Below are 20,100 nucleotides of genomic sequence, written 5' to 3'. Positions count from 1 at the left end.
CAAAGGATCGGAAACTTTCCGGTAAATTTCAGATTTTTTTCCTGAAATTTTCCATGGGAGGTTAAGCCCGGTAATTTGGGGAATTTTGCTTAAATTCATAAAAAAATGTAGCTTATAACCGTGAACCACATACACACAAGGCAATTCTAGGTTTTGTGGAATATTTTGGTTAAACTATCCCGAATTCAATGGAATTGCAACCCTCTGCATGCACAGTGCATTCTTCCGTCACATGTGCAGTGCACTCTTCCATCACATGTACAGCTGATTCTCAAGATCTTGCACACAAATAAGATGCTATTGAGCCCACACTACTACACTGTCTGAGCCATGGACAACATGCTTTCTGGTAAGTTTTTGATTACCATTTCTGGGTGGGGTGAATATATTTTGATGTCTTGTTAACTAGTAAATGGTAGCCTACAGCAAAGTGTGTTTAAATCATTTCTAACTTGCTAACAATTTCTGCTAGTTAGTTTTTGCTACCATGTGGGTTTGAGCTTGCTAACTGAGGAGTGTTAATTCACCTGTTTCCATACATGTTTCATTTTAAAACATCTATCTTACAAAGGAGTTGTTTAATCTAACTGCATAACTATTTATCTGTACATGGAATTGTATTTTCTTTTTTACATATTTATTTCTAATCTTTACAGGAATATGCCACGGGCACTATCTGATGTGTGGAGACGTTTCATTGCAGCTAATATAGAAGGAAAAGCTGTGTACATTTGCAAATACTGTGCCAAATCATGTGAGGAATGCAACAAAGATGCAAAATCATCTGGCCAAGTGCATAAAGTTCCCTCGTTGCTCACACCAATTAACCTCTGACAAAAGTCCCTCTGCTTCTATTTGAGGTGAAAATGATGGATCAGACACCTTATCAATAGCAACAGCTCATGGTCCTCCTGGAATCAGACGTTTATTTTTTACTCAATGGAGGAACGTAGTCATAGAAATGCTGAATGTCTTGCTCGAGCTATGTATGCAACTGGTTCAGCTCTGATGCTCACAGGCAATGTGTATTGGAAGAGATGTGTGAATGTCCTTCGCCCAGCATACACCCCCTCCAACCAGACAAGCTTTAGCTACTAATTTGCTGGATGCGGAGTTCAACAGAGTTCAAGTGAAGGTCAAACAAATCATAGAGAAAGCGGTCTCTATTGCAATCATCTCTGATGGGTGGTCGAATGTTCGTGGGCAAGGAATAATTAACTAAATCATCTCCACCCCTCAACCAGTATTCTACAAGAGCACAGACACAAGGGACAACAGACACAACGGTCTCTATATTGGAGATGAGCTGAAGGCAGTCATCAATGACCTTGGACCACAGAAGGTATTTGCACTGGTGACAGACAATGCTGCGAACATGAAGGCTGCTTGGTCTAAAGTGGAGAAGTCCTACCCTCACATCACACCCATTGGCTGTGCTGCTCATGCATTGAATCTGCTCCTCGAGTACATCATGGCACTGAAAACAAAGGATACACTCTACAAGAGAGCCAAGGTAATGGTTAGGTATGTGAAGGGTCATCAAGTTATAGCAGCAATCTACCTCACCAAGTAAAGTGAGAAGAATAAGAGCACCACATTGAAGCTGTTCAGTAACACCCATTGGGGTGGTGTTGTCATGTTTGAAAGTCTCTTGGAGGGGAAGGAGTCTCTCCAGGAAATGGCCATATCACAGTCTGCCAATATGGACAGCCCCATCAAGAGAATCCTCCTGGATGATACATTTTTGGATGGAGTGGTGAGCAGCCTGAAACTCCTGAAACCTATAGCAGTAGCCATTGCACAGATTGAGGGAGACAATGCCATCTTGTCTGATGTTCAGACTCTGCTTGCAGATGTAGGAGAAGAAATCCGTACTGCCCTGCTCACTTCCCTGTTGCTCCAAGCAGAGGAAACTGCAGTTCTGACATATATCAAAAAGTGTGAAGACTTCTGCCTGAAACCCATACACGCCCCAGCGTACATGTTGGACTCCAAGTATGCTGGCAAGAGCATCCTGTCTGGTGCAGAGATCAGAAAGGCCTATGGTGTCATCACTGCCATGTCTCGCCACCTTGGCCTGGATGAGGGCAAGGTTCTTGGCAGTCTGGTGAAGTACACTTCCAAGCAAGGGCTTTGGGATGGAGATGCAATATGGCAGTCGTGCCAAAATATCTAATCAGCCACCAGGTGGAAGGATCTCTGTGGATCTGAGGCTCTTTCCCTGGTTGCCTCCATCATCCTCCAAATCCCACCAACATCAGCCGCCTCAGAGCGCAACTGGTCCTTGTTTGGGAACACACACACCAAGCACGCAACAGGCCGACCAATACAAGGGTTGAAAAATGGATGGTCATCTGGACAAATTTGAGTCTTTTTGAGACTGACAACGAGCCATCCTCAACAAGGTTGGAAAGTGACAGGGAAGATGAGGCCGCGGAGTCTGATTATCAAGAGGTGTACATTGAGGAGTTCCAGGGAGAAGACATGGAAGCCTGAGAGGAGGACAACCAAAACTTTAGTTTCTAGACTTATCATTTTACAGATGTATGTTGAAAATGTTTTTGGGAGATGTGATGGATCATTGGGGATCAATATTCCCTTTCTTTTGTTGTTCAGTGAAATCATCCCATGTGAACTCATTTGATTAAAGTTCAATTCGTAACTTAAAAAAAACTTTTTTTTATTTCTATTGGAAGGATTTCATCATTTGCAATTATGTCTACATATGATAAGGTAAAAGGTTTGTTTGTCTTCATCTGATGTAGTAAATATATCCAATGCAAAACATATCTACATTTAAATGGTATTAATATTAATTTGTATATATTTCCGTTAATTCTCATATATTCCCGTTAATTCCCACGGAACGTTTCCACCTCTGAGAATTCCCCAAAGTGTTCAACCCTAGATGGTATACATAAGACTAAGTCCATATTATGTCAAGAACAGCTCAAATAAATAATGAGAAATGACAGTCCATAATTGCTTTAATTCTTGAAGGTCTGTCAATTTGAACTTTGAAAGTTTCTTCAGGTACAGTCGCTATGATGAAACTAGCTCTCATTACGACGCCACATGAAAGGAAGACCCAGAGTTACCTCTGATGCAAAGGTTTGTTAGAGTTGCCAGCCTCAGACATTGCATCCCAAATAAATGTTTCACAGAGTTCAAGTAACAAACACATCTCAACATCAACTGTTCAGAGGAAACTGCGTGAATCAGGCCTTCATGGTCGAATTGCTGCAAAGAAATCACTACTAAAGGACACCAACAAGAAGAGACTTGCTTGGGCCCAGAAACACAAGCAATGGACATTAGACCGGTGGAAATCTGTCCTTTGGTCTGATGAGTACAAATGTGACATTTTTGGTTCTAACCGCCGTGTCTTTGTGACGTAGAGTAGGTGAACAAATGATCTCCGCATGTGTGGTTCCCACCGTGAACCATGGAGGAGAAGATGTGATGGTGTGGGGGTGCTTTGCTGGTGACACTGTCTGTGATTTGTTTAGAATTAAATGCACACTTAACCAGCATAGCTACCACAGCATTCTGCAGCGATACGCCATCCCATCTGGTTTGGGCTTAGTGGGGCTATCATTTGTTTTTCAACAGGGCAATGACCCAACACACCTCCAGGCTGTGTAAGAGCTTTTTGACCAAGGAGGAGAGTGATTGAGTGCTGCATCAGATGACCTGGCCTCCACAATCAGCTGACCTCAACCCAATTGAGATGGTTTGGGATGAGTTGGACCGCAGAGTGAAGGAAAAGATGCTCAGCATATGTGGGAACTCCTTCAAGACTGTTGGAAAAGCATTCCAGGTGAAGCTGGTTGAGAGAAGTCCAAGAGCTGTCATCAAGGCAAAGGGTGGCTACTTTGAAGAATCTAAAACATAATATATTTTGATTTGTTTAACACTTTTTTTGTTTACTACATGATTCCATGTGTTATTTTTTATCCCTTCACTATTATTCTACAATGTAGAATAATGAGTAGGTGTGTCCAAACTTTTGACTGGTAATGTACATGTAAACAGGGCTGAAAAGGAATATATAAATACTTATGGTAATATACTAATGGTAACATATACATGTAAACAGGAGTATTACTGTCCAGTAGCAGGATAAATAGATGGATACTAATGGTAATGATAATCAGTATTCAATGAACAGCACCATAGTGGTAGTAATGCATCTAGTCAATAATAATTTTAGCAGCAGCGTAGGTGTGAAGGGGAGCAGTAGCTGTTAGCCATTTCACAGTCTTATGGCCAGGGGTTATGAGCTGTTTAGGAGTCTGTTGGTCTGAGCCTTTATGCACCAGTACTGCCTGCCGGACCGGAGCATAGAGAACAGTCCATGCCTTGGGTGGCTGGAGTCTTTGGCAATATTTCAAGCCTTTCTCAGACACCACCTAGCATTTACTTCCTGGATGGCTGGGAGCTCACCCCCAGTGATATGCTGGGCTGTCCTCACCACCCGCTGTAGTGCCTTCCAGTCGAGGGCGGTGCCATAACAGACAGTGGTACAACTGGTCAGGATGCTCTTAATGGTGCAGCTGTAAAGTTCTTAAGGATCGGAGGGGCCATGCCAAATCGTTTCAGCCTCGTTCTTCACAACTGTGCTGGTGTGAGAGTGCCATGTTAAATCCTCAGTGATGTGGACACTGAGGAACTTGAAGCTCGTGACCCTCCCACCATCGATGTGGATGGGGGTGTGCATCCGCCCCCGTTTTCTGTAGTCCAAGATCAGCTTCTTGATCTAACTGACATTGAGGTTGAGGTTGTGCTCCTGGCACCACACTGCCAGGTCTCTGACCTCCTCCCTGTAGGCTGTCTCATCGCCGTTGGGAGGGCCCCATGTTGTTGTTGTGACGGAGTTGTTGTTGCCTACTCTTACCACCCGGGGTCAGGCAGTCAGGGAGTCCAGGATCCAGTTGCAGAGGGAGGTGTTCAGTGTCAGGATCCCGAGCTTAGTGACGAGCTTGGAGGGCACTATGATGTTGACATAGACCTCCTACCCAGGGGCTGATGACCTCACAGAGAGACTAGGATAGAGAGGAGGAGTGAATGGAGATGGATAAAGGGATGACGGAGAGAGAGAAATCAAGAGAAAGAAGGCTAAAATAAAGAAGGGGATGAGAGAGGTAAAAGAGTAGATAGTCTGGCAAAATGGAGTTACAAATAGAATGACATAACTGTAGGGTATGGCCTCCATATATCTTAGTCTGACCTCTTTAAACACACACACACACACACACACACACACACACACACACACACACACACACACACACACACACACAGGCTAGACTGAAATTAAATCTGGTGAAGGGTAAGGCAAGGAGCTGAGGCACAGACTTGTTTTTGTCTTCCGACAGAGCGGGCAATGTGCTAACCTACTTTATCCGCCTTAGTTAGTGGCATTATCCTGAAAGCAATATCAGGTTGAGAGTTTATTGTCTAGGAGTATGTGTGTGTGTGCGCGGGTGTGTGGATGCGTGGTTATGGGTGCGGTGGGGCTCCATTTTACCATGTTATAAATGTTGTAAAGGGCATAGTCTGATTTAGGCACGCCGTCTGTCTGACAGTCAGTGACCATAGAGAAAGACATCTGGAGATTGTGACCTCAGAGAGCAACGTCTGCCTGTACTGTACATTAGTTTACTGTTCACACTTCATTAACCCTCGATTCACCACCTAAATCACCATATAAATGTTTTCATGTGTACCAGCTTTGATATAGTTGGGTTAGGTGGCTATGTGTAAAGGCGGTATACATAAGACTCCTCCCTCCCACCTCTAATACGCTCTACTCTTCCTCTGAACTTGCTGTCTCACCTCTTAAGGCAAAGGGCTTATTGTTTTAAGTATTTTAAAAGCCATACTGGGGTTATATATGTCAGTATATAGCTTACTGCATCTATTATCCATGACCACCATATGGTCTAAAGGCCTTGTTGGGGCTTCCAGCTCCCGGACACTAGACCACTGTGACCAAAGCTCTGTCAGCTGATCCGGGAAAGAGCCTCCATTATGGGGAAGCCAACCAAATGGAGCCAGAGGCTAATGGTTAATGTTAGCGTATAGCATCCTCCCTCTGAGGTGATGTCTAGGGTAAGCGCGAGCAACATTAACGTCCCGACCCCCTACCGCAGTGGTGTTTTGTTTAGAGTGTCTTAGGCTGTTTGAGACCACACTGGTCTGGAAAGGAGGCCATTTGTAAATGCAATATTCGCTCAGAAATTGTGCAATGACTTTGATTGGCAATTAAGTCTGGTATGGCAATTAAGTCTGGCAACCCAACTGATTGGCAAATGTACTGCAAATTAAGAAATCATGTGACTAAACTAAATTTAAAAAATTAAAACTACACTATGAAACAAGGAGAAATTATATAAAGAATGATAGTAAAAAGCTTTGGGGCACCTTAAAAAAGCCAACTTGGCTCCTTCATTCATTGAATCAGATGGCTCATTCATCACAAAGCCCACTGATATTGTGAACTGCTTTAATTACTTTTTCATTGGCAAGATAAGCAAACTTAGGGATGACATGCCAGCAACAAACGCTGACACTACACATCCAAGTATATCGGACCAAATTATGAAAGACAAGAATTGTACTTGTGAATTACGTAAAGTCAGTGTGGAAGAGGTGAAAAAATTGTCTATCAACAATGACAAGCCACCGGGGTCTGACAATATGGATGGAAAATTACTGAGGATAATAGCAGATGATATTGCCACTCCTATTTGCCACATCTTCAATTTAAGCCTACTAGAGAGTGTGTGCCTTCAGGCCTGGAGGGAAGCTAAAGTCATTCCGCTACCCAAGAATAGTAAAGCCCCCTTTACTGGCTCAAATAGCTGACCAATCAGCCCTTTAACAACCCTTAGTAAACTTCTGGGGAAAAAATATGTTTGACCAGTGCTATTTCACAGTAAACAAATTGACAACAGAATTTCAGCATGCTTATAGAGAAGGACACTCAACAAGCACAGCACTTACACAAATGAGAGAAATTGATGATAAAATGATTGTGGGGGCTGTCTTGTTAGACTTCAGTGCAGCTTTTGACATTATGATAGTCTGCTGCTGGAAAAACATATGTGTTATGGCTTTACCCCCTGCTATAATGTGGATAAAGAGTTACTTGTCTAACAGAACACAGAGGGTGTTCTTTAATGGAAGCCTATCAAATATAATCCAGTTGGAATCAGCAATTCCCCAGGGCAGCTGTTTAGGCCCCTTGCTTTTTTACTATTTTTACTAACGACATGCCACTGACTTTGAGTAAAGCAAGAGTGTCTATGTATGCAGATGACTCAACACTATACAGTCGTGGCCAAAAGTTTTGAGAATGACACAAATATTAATTTTCACAAAGTCGGCTGTCTCAGTTTGTATGATGGCAATTTGCATATACTCCAGAATGTTATGAAGAGTGATCAGATGAATTGCAATTAATTGCAAAGTCCCTCTTTGTCATGCAAATGAACTAAATCCCCCCCAAAAAATGTCCACTGTATTTCAGCCCCTCGTTAACACAGGTGTGAGTGTTGAGGACAAGGCTGGAGATCACTGTCATGATGATTGAGTTCGAATAACAGACTGGAAGCTTCAAAAGGAGGATGGTGCTTGGAATCATTGTTCTTCCTCTGTCAACCATGGTTACCTGCAAGGAAACACGTGCCTTCATTATTGCTTTGCACAAAAAGGGCTTCACAGGCAAGGATATTGCTGCCAGTAAGATTGCACCTAAATCAACCATTTATCGGATCATCAAGAACTTCAAGGAGAGCGGTTCAATTGCTGTGAAGAAGGCTTCAGGGCACACAAGAATTCCAGCAAGTACCAGGACCATCTCCTAAAGTTGATTCAGCTGCGTGGTCGGGGCACCACCAGTACAGAGCTTGTTCAGGAATGGCAGCAGGCAGGTGTGAGTGCATCTGCACGCACAGTGAAGCAACGACTTTTGGAGGATGGCCTGGCCACACTGATCCTCAACGAGGGGGCCCCTAAGGGGTGCGAGCTCAGTTCCCTCCTGTACTCCCTGTTCACTCATGACTGCACGGCTAGGCACAACTCCAACACCATCATTAAGTTTGCTGTTGACACGTAGGCCTGATCACAGACAACAATGAGACAGCCTAAAGGGAGGAGGTCAGAGACCTGACCGTGTGGTGCAAGAACAACAACCTCTCCCTCAACGTGGTCAATACAAAGGAGATGGATGATTGTGGAGTACAGGAAAAGGAGGACCGAGAACGCCCCCATTCTCATCGGCGGGGCTGTTGTAGAGCAGGTTGAGAATTTCAAGTTCCTTGGCGTCCACATCAACAAACTAACATGGTCCGAGCACACCCAGACTGTTGTGAAGAGGGCACGGCAAAACCTATTCCCCCTCAGGAGACTGAAAAGATTTGGCATGGGTCCTCAGATCCTCAAAAGGTTTTACAGCTGCACCATCGAGAGCATCCTGACGGGTTGCATCACTGCCTGGTATGGCAACAGCTCGGCCTCCGACCTCAAGGCACTACAGAGGGTAGTGCGTACAGCCCAGTATTTCACTAGGGCCAAGCTTCCTGCCATCCAGGACCTCTATACCAGGCGGTGTCAGAGGAAGGCCCTGAAAATTGTCAAAGACTCCAGCCACCCTTGTCATAGGCTGTTCTCTCTGCTACCGCACGGCAAGCAGTACCGGCGCGCCAAGTCTAGGTCCAAGAGGCTTCTAAACAGCTTCTACCCCCAAGCCATAAGTCTCCTGAACATCTAGTCAAATGGCTACCCAGACTATTTGCATTGCCCCCCCCCCCCCCTCTACGCTGCTCTGTTATTATCTATGCATAGTCACTTTAATAACTCTACCTACATGTACAGATTACCTCAACACCGGTGCCCCCGCACATTGACTCTGCACCAGTACCCCTTGTATATAGCCATTTAAAATATATACCATTTTAAATGTATTTACTCTTGTAACCCTCTGATAGTGCTAGTGATGCTAACTATAGGGTCGTGGTTTTGATCCACATGATTTAAAGTGCACTGGACTGGGCTAGCAAGCTAGCATAGCTAACGGCTGATGGCCCCCTCTCTACTGCAACCCCTCTTGATTACGCTAGCAGGGCATTACCATTGAGGGAGTGGTGGAGGGAAGGAGGGAGTCAGTAAAAATGGATGATTTGAGCTCATCATGCGCCCAAAAACCAAGAGGGGGGCCATTGATGTCTCCAAGACTGTTTGTTGTTCAGAACAAAGGCAAGTGGATTTGTTGTTGGTGTGTTGGTTTAGTTCAGTAATGGGTTAGGGGGCACAGTGCTTGTTAGCAGAGCAGAGGCAGGCAGGCAGCCTTAGTTGTGCATTTTGATTGTTATTCCTAGAATCCACAGGAGGCTGCGGGGAGGATGGAAACCATGTGATTGATGTATTTGATACCATTCCAGTCATTCCGCTCCAGTCATTACCATTAGCCCGTTCTCTCCAACCTCCCGTGCTTGAATCTGTCTATCTATTTGTGTTAAGGTCTGTGTGGTTGTGTGTGTCTGTGCCTGCTCGTGTTTGTTTTTGTTTGTGTGTTTGTGTGTGCGTAGAAGCCCAATTGTGTGTCTGAATGAACGTCCTTTGTCTCGGTGAGGCCTTGTGCGCTGACATGAGAAGAAACAGCCATTCATGGCTGCAATTAGGTGCTGGGGATAAACTAACAAGCTAACAAACACCACATCAACTTTGTTTTCAGGAATATAATAATTGCTCCTCCCTTCTAGCAAAGGGCCTCTGGCTGGCTCCGTGAAACCCTAGCAAAAGGAAGGCCTTCAGTCTCCAACAATGTCTCTCTCGCACGCACGCATGCGTGTTCACACACACAGACTAAACCAAACCCCTCTGTCAGTTTCCAAACACTCTCTGTGAAAGGCAATGCTAGCTAGTAGCTAACGCTATACGTAATTCCTCAAACATTTCATTTAACGTTTGCTCTATGTACAATTAACATTGAGACTTTTAATCAAAGGGGCAACCACATCTTGCTCTGGCACCGGCCCGCTCGATGTAGCGTGTTTCACCGTGATGACCTGATTGTATGTCTCAGGCTCCTGTAGAAAGGGCTAACGTGACTTGGCTAACTTGTAGAGAGAGGGGGAGAGAGAATGAAAGAGAGAGGGAGACAAGGTATTATAAATAATATAAATCAATAAGAAATTAGGGTGTATTTCACACATTTGGAGTCAGGCTAGTGTCTCGAAGGGAAAGGAGGAAAAAATTGGAGTAGAGGGAGGGGTAGAAGTCTCTCTCTGTTGGAGTTGGAGTTGACGTTGTCCTCCCGAGCTTCTTGTTTTGGAGCGGACACCCGACACATGACTTATTCATCAGCCTCATCTGCCAGCCTGCCACGCGGATTCCTACACAGACTCACACTGCATCATTACGGCCGATGCATTATTTACCGCACACGCAGCACACTGTTCTGGCAGGTGTTTAGACGGCTCCCACATGCCAGCAGACGGAGAACACAACCCAAAAACACCCCAGAGAAGGAGAGGAAAGTTAACAAACACACCTCACTGTCACTCTAGACTTCCTCCGTAATAATGGAATGGAATTTGGAAGGGTGCTGGCTCATGAATATGCCTAATCGTCTTCATACCTTCCATGCCTAGGAAAGTTGACACTATTTCCGTCTCGTCAAGGTGGCCCTCAATCCAGAGGGGGAAATAAAAACATATGAGTTTGTGTGCGCACAGAGGTCCATGTGGGGGTGGTGTGTATGTGGGTGTCTGTGTGTGTATGTCTGTGCGTGTGTGTGTGTGTGGGGCGGAGGTTAAATGGAAAGAAACCAAACTTCGTTATGGGTTATAAAAGCCACAAGTGGGCATGGCTGAATTTGTTATCAGTGAAGTAGATAAAACATTGTTTTATTTTTTTATGTGCACTTCCACCTAGGCATGCATGGTTATCTATATACTTCCTTATGTTTGGTGTGTGTGTGTGTGTGTGCGTGCGTGCGTTCGTGCGCGTGTATCTGAGTGTGAGGAGGGGTTTCCCCCCTGTGTTTTGGTCCATTGACAGTGTGAGCCATTAGGTGCTATTGACGTCAGGCACGTTAGAGCTCAAGGATAAGGTGGCCTAATCACATCCAGGTGTTGTGTGTGTGTGTGCAGGGGAGAACAGGGCAGCAGGACAGGGTTGGTGGGTGGTCAGAGTATTCTGCAAACTGAAATTTCAGAAGTGTAAGGAATAGATCTGACATGATTCCCTGTTCTACATAACATCATGTCGGTTCTAAACAACACTTCTCCCTTCTCCCCCAATTTAGTGATATCTAATTACGATCTTGCCTCATCTCTGCAACTCCCCAACAGGCTCGGGAGAGGCGAAGGTCGAGTCATGCGAGTCATGACCCGCCAAACCGCGTTTTTTTAAACCGATTTAAATGTACCCCTTTTTTCCCCTCCCCGATTTCATGGTATCCAATTGGTAGTTACAGTCTTGTCTCATCACTGCAACTCCCGTACGGACCCGGGAGAGGCGAAGGTTGAGAGCCATGCGTGCTCCGAAACACAATCCAACCAAGCCGCACTGCTTCTTGACACAACGCACATCCAACCCAGAAGCCAGCCGCACCAATGTTTCGGAGGAATCACCGTACACCTAGCGACCTGGTCAGCATGCACTGCCCGCCACAGGAGTCGCTAGTGCGCGATGAGACAAGGATATCACTGCCGGCCAAACCCTCCCTGGGCCAATTGTGTGTCGCCCCATGGGCCTCCCGGTCGCGGCCGGCTGCTACAGAGCCTGGGCTCGAACCCAGAATCTCTGGTGGCACAGCTGGCCTTAGACCACTGCGCCACCCGGGAGGCCAAAACCGCGCTTCTTAACACCCTCCCGCTTAACCTGGAAGCCAGCTGCACCAATATGTCGGAGGAAACACCGTTCAAGTCATGACCGAAGTCAACCTGCAGGCTCCCAGCCCACCACAAGGAGAGTGCGATGAGCCAAGTAAAGGCCCCCCAGGCCAAACCCTCCACTAACCCGGACGATGCTGGACCAATTGTGCGTTGCCCTATGGGACTCCCGGTTACGGCCGGTTGTGACACAGCCTGGGAACGAACCTGGGTCTGTAGTGATTCCTCAAGCACTGCGATGCAGTGCCTTGGACCCCTGTACCACTCTGGAGGCCCTTACACAAAACCTTTCTATCTGAAAGGACCTCGGAACTTCTATCCAGTCAACCAGCGGAGGAACGCTGTCCAACTATAGGTTTGTGTTTCCTGGGCCAGTATTCACAAAGAGTCTCAGAATAGGAAAGCTGAACTAGGATCAGTTTAGCCTTTTAGATCATAGTTAATAGCATTGTGTGGACAGGGTGGACCTGATCCTAGCTCAGCAGGCCTACTCTGAAATGCCTTGTGAATACGGGCCCTGGTTTGTGAAAAACCTCTTGAGACATATCCTGCTGATAATAATATGTGAGGGCTGCTATTGATACGTTTAGTGCATTGATCACAGAGGAGTAAATGCTACATTGATCTTCTCTGTGGAACAGTGTGTCCAATGTCTGTCTCCCCGTTACCTCTCACAGACACACGGTAAAAAATACTCACGCTCCCGATGCACACACACGGCCGCATAATCGTATGGGATAGCATGTATATGACTGACTAATCGTGTGTGTGTGTGTGTGTGTGTGTGTGTGTGTGTGTGTGTGTGTGTGTGTGTGTGTGTGTGTGTGCAGTGCATGGACATTAAGCGTGTGTGTGTGTCTGTGTGTGTGTGTGTGCAGTGCATGGACATTAAGCGTGTGTGTGCATGTCCAGTATGTATGCACTTGCGGGTGTATGCATGCATAGGTTCGCACATATGCATGTGTATATTTCAATGAGCTTTAGCAGTAGACAGGGTACTCTTCAAAGTCATATCCACATTACAGTTACCATAGAGAGATCGAGTAGAGGAGGCCATTAGGCAAAGCAATGTACAGCCAGAGATGTTGATGGCATTGGAAACAGCTGGCTGTTGACTGTGAAGAGACATGCATGAATGGAAACGCAAACCAGATGCTGCCCAGAGGAAAGGTTTTGGCAAATCTTTCTCTTCTCTCCGATCTCTCTGTCAGCTAGTCCAGCGAATGAACTCATGCTATAGAGGGATGGAGAGAGATACCGAGGGAGGGAAAGGGAGAATGCGAGAGGGGGGTGATTGTACCGTTGAGGGATACACTCTTCGAAAAAGGGTTCCATAAGGGTTCTTCAGCTGTCCCCATAGGATAACCAATTTTGCTTCCAGGTAGAGCTCTACCTGGAACCAAAAAGGTTATGCTATGGGGACGGCCAAAGAACCCTTTTAGGTTCTAGATAGCAAAACATTTTCTACGAGTGTAGATGGATAAGGAGAGAGAGTAAGTGAGAACTTGAGATAGGTAGGAGAGAGAGATTAAGTAAGATAGATGTAGGGAGACAGAAGGGATAGATAGAGAAAGAGACTGTTAGAGGGAAGGGATAGAAAAGGGAAAAGATAGTGATGTAGAGACAGAATTGATAGATTGATAGAGAATTAGAGATGGAGAGAGAAATGAGGCAATCTAATTGTGGCATCTGGCAGCGCCACCCCGCCACAGTGACTTGCTAATCTGTAAATCTTCTCTCGAGCACTTTCCCTGTAGACCAGAGCCTGCTGCGCACTGACTGGCCATATAGCAGTCTGGAATCACACCCAACCCATGTGGACTTAATGAGAGAGGGATATGGAGGGAGGGCGGGAGAGAGAGAGAGGGATGGAGGTTGGGAAGAGAGGGAAGAAAACAAAAAGGAAAGGGATGGAGATGGAGGGAAATGAGTGGGGTGATGAAGGGATGGAGAACATGGTGAAATGGAAAAGGAGAGCATTTCGATGGCGGTATCCGAGCAGACATGCGCGAGATAAGGAGGACTGATGGAGGACAAGAAGTCTGACAAAGGAGGTATAGGAAAAGAGGTAGACATGAACAGAAGTACAAAGAGAGGGACGCTGAGGGAAGAATGACAAGACAGCGAGTGAGGGATGAGAAGGTTGTGAAGTGGGGGATTAAGAATGATCTGGAGAGTACAAAAGAAGAACATAGAAGTCAATGGGTGAAAAAGAAGAGGGGGCAAGGAGGGGGAGAGTGACAGATGTAGAGAGAGTTAAAATATGGAAAGGAGAGAGTTAGAGAGAAAGAAAAGAATGAGGAAGATGGATATAGACAGTGAGAAGCAGAGTTCCCCACAGTAGTTCTGTCCCTTCTGTAAAAATCAGCCTGTTCAATGAAGGAGGGAGGGAGAGGGGAGAGAGGCACACAAACACTCAGCATGCCTAAAACTGCCCTCTGATGTCACCAGCCCCTGGAGAGAGAGAGAGGGGAGGGGACCAGTGAGATGACTGAATGAGCGAGAGACACAGCCAGAGGGCGAGAGCAAACAGAGCAGAGTGAGAGAAGGAGAGCGACAGAGAGAGAAAACAGAGAGGTGGCGACTGAGAGCACTGTACCGGCGTCTGCTGTGGACTTGAGGCTGTGTTTTACGGCGTGTGGTGTGTCAGTGGTGGAGAGTTTAGCTCCGGTTCAGTGAGGCCGATCTAGCGATCGCGTTGGCCACACACCATCTGGACAGCACAACTGATGGGTGAGTGGAGCTCTGCGCTGTACAGTGTGTATCCAGTCCTCTGTATGTGTGTGTGTGCTTTCTGTGGCTGTTGGTGTGTGTGTGTGTGTGTGGGGGGGGGACAGGCTGAGTAGACTGTGTGTTTGTTGAATGGTGGTGATGTGTTATTGCACGCTCTGCTCTGTAGCCTTGAGCACTCAATGGAGCAGATGGCTGTGGCCACAACCTACTACTGCGCGCCGTGGATGTGTGGGTCTGTGTGTTCTTCTGTGAGAGAGCAAGCGTGTGTGTGTGTGTGTGTGTTTGTGTGTGTCTTACCATATGCAGTTCATTGATTTTCTCCTTTTTTTTGCTTCTATTTGTGTTAGCGTAACTTCTTAATATTTTGGGGGGGGGGATTATGTATGTCACGTAATCTTGAAATTGTGTACCGCGTGGACTGGGAAGTGTTTAGTCTGTAGTGTTGGTGTCTTGTGTTTTTTTGTGAATGCTCCTGTGTGTCGCATAAATTGTGTGTGTGTGTGTGTGTGTTCCACGTCACTGTGTCCTGGTGCAGAGTGTCTGCCCTGCACCACATGGTGAGAGGGCGAGAGAAGGAGAGGGAGAGACGGGGAGCGAAAGAAAGGGACAGGGAGAGTGAAGCAGAGCAGCGTGTGAAGCAGAGCAGCGTGTGAAGCAGAGCAGCGTGTGAAGCAGAGCAGCGTGTGAAGCAGAGCAGCGTGTGAAGCAGAGCAGCGTGTGAAGCACACAGATGGAGAGAAGAAAAGGAGACAGCGGAGGGAGGAATAGAGGACGGATGATATTGAGGCTTTGGCTGAAAGAGGAGTGCAGCACGACGTTTCCCTTGGCATTGCGCTGTCGTCTGATGTTTTAAAAGCCTTACATTGATTTATTTGACCTATGACTCTAAACTGTATGTTAGCTGACTGGCAGATGGAGTGGGGTTGAGTGTGAGTTCGGTTGGATTCAGTTTGTGGTTGAGTGTGATTAGGTGGAGTGTAGCGCCTCATGTAAACCAGGGATACGTTACTGTAATAAGGAGCCTAAGGGCTGAGTCAGGTATGTTTGACTGTGGGTTTATCCACTGTGTGTGGAACCTCTGTGATCGGCAGCATACACTCTTGGACAAATGTAACATGTATGCACGAAAAGGACACACAAACACACGACTCTCAGCCACCTACCCCTTTACCAACCATGTGCTCTCTGACCGTAATCACAAACACAAACGCAACCCACTGGACCCAACGACAAAAAATTATTGGTCCGTCCACCTACTGTACTCCCCTTTTCCCCCTCCAGCCAACCAGTTGCCTCGCTCCAGGGGTCTTCAGAGAACCTCTTTCCCCTCTAAAGCATCTGTGTGTGTCCTTGGCTCCGTGATATAATGGGGATCCTTAATCCCTACTGTGGGGGGGGGGGTACCAGTCCAGTAGCTTCTGTGGTTGAACCTGCGCTATAAATATATCCGATTTCTATGATCTTTCCCATGATCCTTGATGTGTTTGCTGATTGAGGCCACTTGGAGTAGGCGGAGCTTGCCCCCTAGACTCTTTTGATCTAAGGTCAGTTTGGTGTCACTGTTTTTTAACATAGTCTCTCAGCCTAGTTTTATGTGGTACCGTCCTCTGTATATACTGTCCTCCGATTGTGCTTCCACGCAAACACACACACACACACACACACACACACACACAGGGATGTTTATTTGTGAGGGTGTTTGCATGCGTCTACATTTGATTATATATGTATTTGTTTATTTGGATTGGTTACAGGACACGGATAGAAATTATACAAACAATACAACCACACAAATATTTGTGTTTAGTGTGTTTGTGTGCGTGTCCCCTCACAGTCCACGCCGTTCCACGAGATGTAGTTCAATATTATTATTTATTTTTAAAAAGGTCATTTTTTTTGCTGTTTGCTTGAGTTATTGGAAATGGATCAAGTCTCTGTATAATACTGTGCGTTGATGTGAATTTGTTTTGGACTTGGGGATTGTGAAGAGACCACTGGTGGAATGTCTTGTGGGGTATGTGTGTCTGAGCTGAACGTTATCAAACAATCTGAAATGTTTGATCACCGTAATATTTCTCCTAAAAACTAGCAGAGTCAACCAGGGCTATCATACATGTTGTTGATGTTACAGTAGTTCTGTGTGTGCAGTTCAGGGCACACCACTCTGTTTTGAGCCAGCTGCAACTTTGATAGGGCTTCCTTTTTTTGCACTTGACCATATTAGCGGACACAGTAGGTATGTCTGTGTGCCTGCTCAGATGTGTCTGTGTGCCTGCTCAGATGTGTCTGTGTGCCTGCTCAGATGTCTGTGTGCCTGCTCAGATGTGTATGTGTGCCTGCTCAGATGTGTCTGTGTGCCGCCTCAGATGTGTCTGTGTGCCTGCTCAGATGTGTCTGTGTGCCTGCTCAGATGTGTCTGTGTGCCTGCTCAGATGTGTCTGTGTGCCTGCTCAGATGTGTCTGTGTGCCTGCTCAGATGTGTCTGTGTGCCGCCTCAGATGTGTCTGTGTGCCGCCTCAGATGTGTCTGTGTGCCTGCTCAGATGTGTCTGTGTGCCTGCTCAGATGTGTCTGTGTGCCGCCTCAGATGTGTCTGTGTGCCGCCTCAGATGTGTCTGTGTGCCGCCTCAGATGTGTCTGTGTGCCTGCTCAGATGTGTCTGTGTGCCTGCTCAGATGTGTCTGTGTGCCTGCTCAGATGTGTCTGTGTGCCGCCTCAGATGTGTCTGTGTGCCGCCTCAGCTGTGTCTGTGTGCCTGCTCAGATGTGTCTGTGTGCCTGCTCAGATGTGTCTGTGTGCCTGCTCAGATGTGTCTGTGTGCCTGCTCAGATGTGTCTGTGTGCGTGTGTGGGCCATGTCGTGTGGGAGCGTTTAACCAGAAAAAACAATTACAGAGCGAACGACGACTCCTATTAGCTGGCCTAATTGCTTCCTAGCGCCGTTTCAGTGACAGCGCTATACATTAGGCTTCATTTACTGTCAACATGTCATGTTTAAACGCAGCCGTCAGAAATTGCACTTTGTACTGCCTATCTAGGAGGGAGTTTGGTATACTCTGTGCTAGTGGAGGGAAAGGTTGCGTTTTGTGTGGCATTTGATTTGAGTGGCCAGTGTATGTTTTCTGTGTTAGCCTGAGGTAAAACAAAATATATTAAAAAAAGATAACGATGTATTGTCACATGCTCCGGATAGGTGCAGTGAAATGTGTTGTTTTACAGGGTCAGCCATAGTAGTACGGAGCACCTGGAGCAAATGAGGGTTAAGTGCCTTGCTCAAGGGAACACCGACAGATTTTTTACCTTGTCGGCTCGGGTATTCAAACCAGCGAGCTGTCGGTTACTGGCCAAAACGCTCTAAACGCTAGTCTACCTGCCGCCCTTCTAAAATAATAGTAACAATTGTAAATAGGACGTCACCCACAAAACCAGCATCAAGTCACATTATACTGGCTTGCAAAGTGATGTCTTCCTATTGAAATCCACCCAGAGTGGGGATATCCAACAACTGGAACTTTTAATCACCCACAATCTGCATTCAGAGTGAAGCAGCCTGGGGTGTGTTTGTGTGTGCGTACTTAAACGTGTGTCTGTGTGTGCGCATGCGTGCCTGCGTGTTTTGGGTGGCATTCAATTTGCTATGCTATGTTTTCTGTGTATGCCTTTCCCTCATACAATGCTCTGCGCAATTCTCCACTTGCGTCCTCGGGTCCTTCTCAATAGTCGACAATGGCTTCTCGTCTGATCTGAAAACACAGGCCAGGTGAAAGCAATATGGAGAAAATGTACTGATACTCCGCTTCCACCTTTCCAGTTCTTTCATGCCGACGGAGCGAGAGGAAAAGGTGACTAGAAAAGGACGCCGCCGTGCGCTATCGAGACGCAGCCCGTTAGCCTGTTAGCTTGTTTCGCTAAACCCTATCCCCAAGCCTCTAGCCCATAAAGCTCTCTTTGGCGTTCTAATGTGGTCGCGTGGTTAGCCCCTGAGTGCCCTGGTTCTTTAGCAGTGATTACACTGGCTATCTCTGTGGCTCTCGCTGGCCCCTACAGTGGAAGAATGAGTGGCTGTAATTGGGTATTCATTCCCTGGGCCCTGGCCTTAGCACCGCCAGCCATTGATTGCCGTGCCTCTCGTCTATTGCACTTGTATTAATGGGATGAGTTTGGATGGAGCCAGCTAGCTACTGCCACTCGTAACACGAACACTCCTCTTCAGTGCCACAGTGGCATAATAGATACATTTTCTCTGCTTTACTCATCTTTATGGGGTGGGGAGGGTGCACTTCTGTGTGTGTAGATCCTGGCCTGGAAATTGCTGGCCGCAGGGTGGAAGAAGTGACTGAGCATGTGACGGCCGTGTCTCCTGTAAAAGAGAGCAGTGTTTAGTCTGAGGTGAACCCCTTCTTTGGCCGGCACGGTAGAGCAGGCATTCTGGGTATGAAAGGACCCCTCGCTCGCCCAAAGATCTGTGGCTGTGCAAGGCTGCAGACTATACTCAAGGAAGAGGTCTTAGAGGCAGGCACCATGAGCTACTCTTATGAACACAAGATGTTGAAAATGTATTTCTGGTCAAAAAACAAGTTGAAAATAGGTACTTTTGGTTGAAAATACATTTTTTATTTTTTATTATTGTGCTAATTGGACCACACTTAAGTGTAAATGGAGAGTTAGGTCTAATGTGATGTAAATACATATTGTATGCACGGAATACCTACTGTTGATCGACTAGATAACTAAAACGTTAAATGTACTTATTTGACAGGAGGGATAGTGTGTGGAAGGAAATTAGATATCATCTAGCTGACATGGGCCTGTTAAGATACTTAGAAGAAAAACAACCTTCCTTGCTTCCTTCCTTGAAGTTATCGCAGCTCTTTCGAGGTTGTAGAGTGTATTTGTAGAGTGGAAGGAATGATACATTCCAAAGGTATTTGAACAAGGCCCGGGTGCCTAACATATAAAGAGGGGAATTATGATCAGTCTACTGATGCCTTGCACTTGGGCTTCAACAAATCACTTGAAAAGCAGAGTTGTTGTGGCGTTCGCCGTTTTAAAAGGACGTATTTGTAACGTAGTTACAGGGAGTCAGGAAGCAGATACACTTAGGGTTTACTAACAACGGACATGGAACGAAAACGAAACAAGAGAAGCATCTGACATGGAAGCACAAGCAGTACGACCTGATGACCGATGACAAAAGATTGCTATATAAAGGGTTAATTAAACATATCCAGATCTAATCTATAGAGCTCATATTTAGATGTGTTATTTCAACGACAGCGCAGTGTCATCGTTATGACTGTTCTCACCACATTAAAAAAATGTTGCTGATATATATATATATATAGCCTGCCCTGTACCAACCCCATTTCCCCCTCTGGCCAGTATACACCCGTGACTTAACTTCTTCTTCTCACTAAGGTCAATGCTTCATGAGTACATTTAACAGATCAAATCATGTAGTTGTGG

The 20,100-nt window shown here is 46.1% G+C and overlaps 1 protein-coding gene across 6 annotated transcripts in view; it reads left to right on the top strand.

The window, feature by feature from the left end:
• Positions 1 to 20,100, top strand: part of LOC139380414 (histone deacetylase 4) — a 227,265-nt gene that overhangs the window by 109,962 nt on the left and 97,203 nt on the right. For 2 of the 6 annotated variants that reach the window (XM_071123073.1, XM_071123072.1), the window contains exon 1: positions 14,151 to 14,636. The exons of the other annotated variants lie outside the window; for them this stretch is intronic. In XM_071123073.1, coding sequence (XP_070979174.1) covers positions 14,633 to 14,636 — 4 coding nt within the window. In that variant the 5' untranslated portion in view covers positions 14,151 to 14,632. Of the gene's footprint in view, positions 1 to 14,150; positions 14,637 to 20,100 lie in introns of those variants that run through there. 6 annotated transcript variants of the gene reach the window in all.

Source organism: Oncorhynchus clarkii, chromosome 22 (assembly GCF_045791955.1).
Source record: "Oncorhynchus clarkii lewisi isolate Uvic-CL-2024 chromosome 22, UVic_Ocla_1.0, whole genome shotgun sequence".
NCBI lineage: Eukaryota > Metazoa > Chordata > Actinopteri > Salmoniformes > Salmonidae > Oncorhynchus > Oncorhynchus clarkii.
The sequence above is the reverse complement of the archived record's forward strand: the minus strand, read 5'-3'. Positions and strand labels throughout refer to the sequence as shown.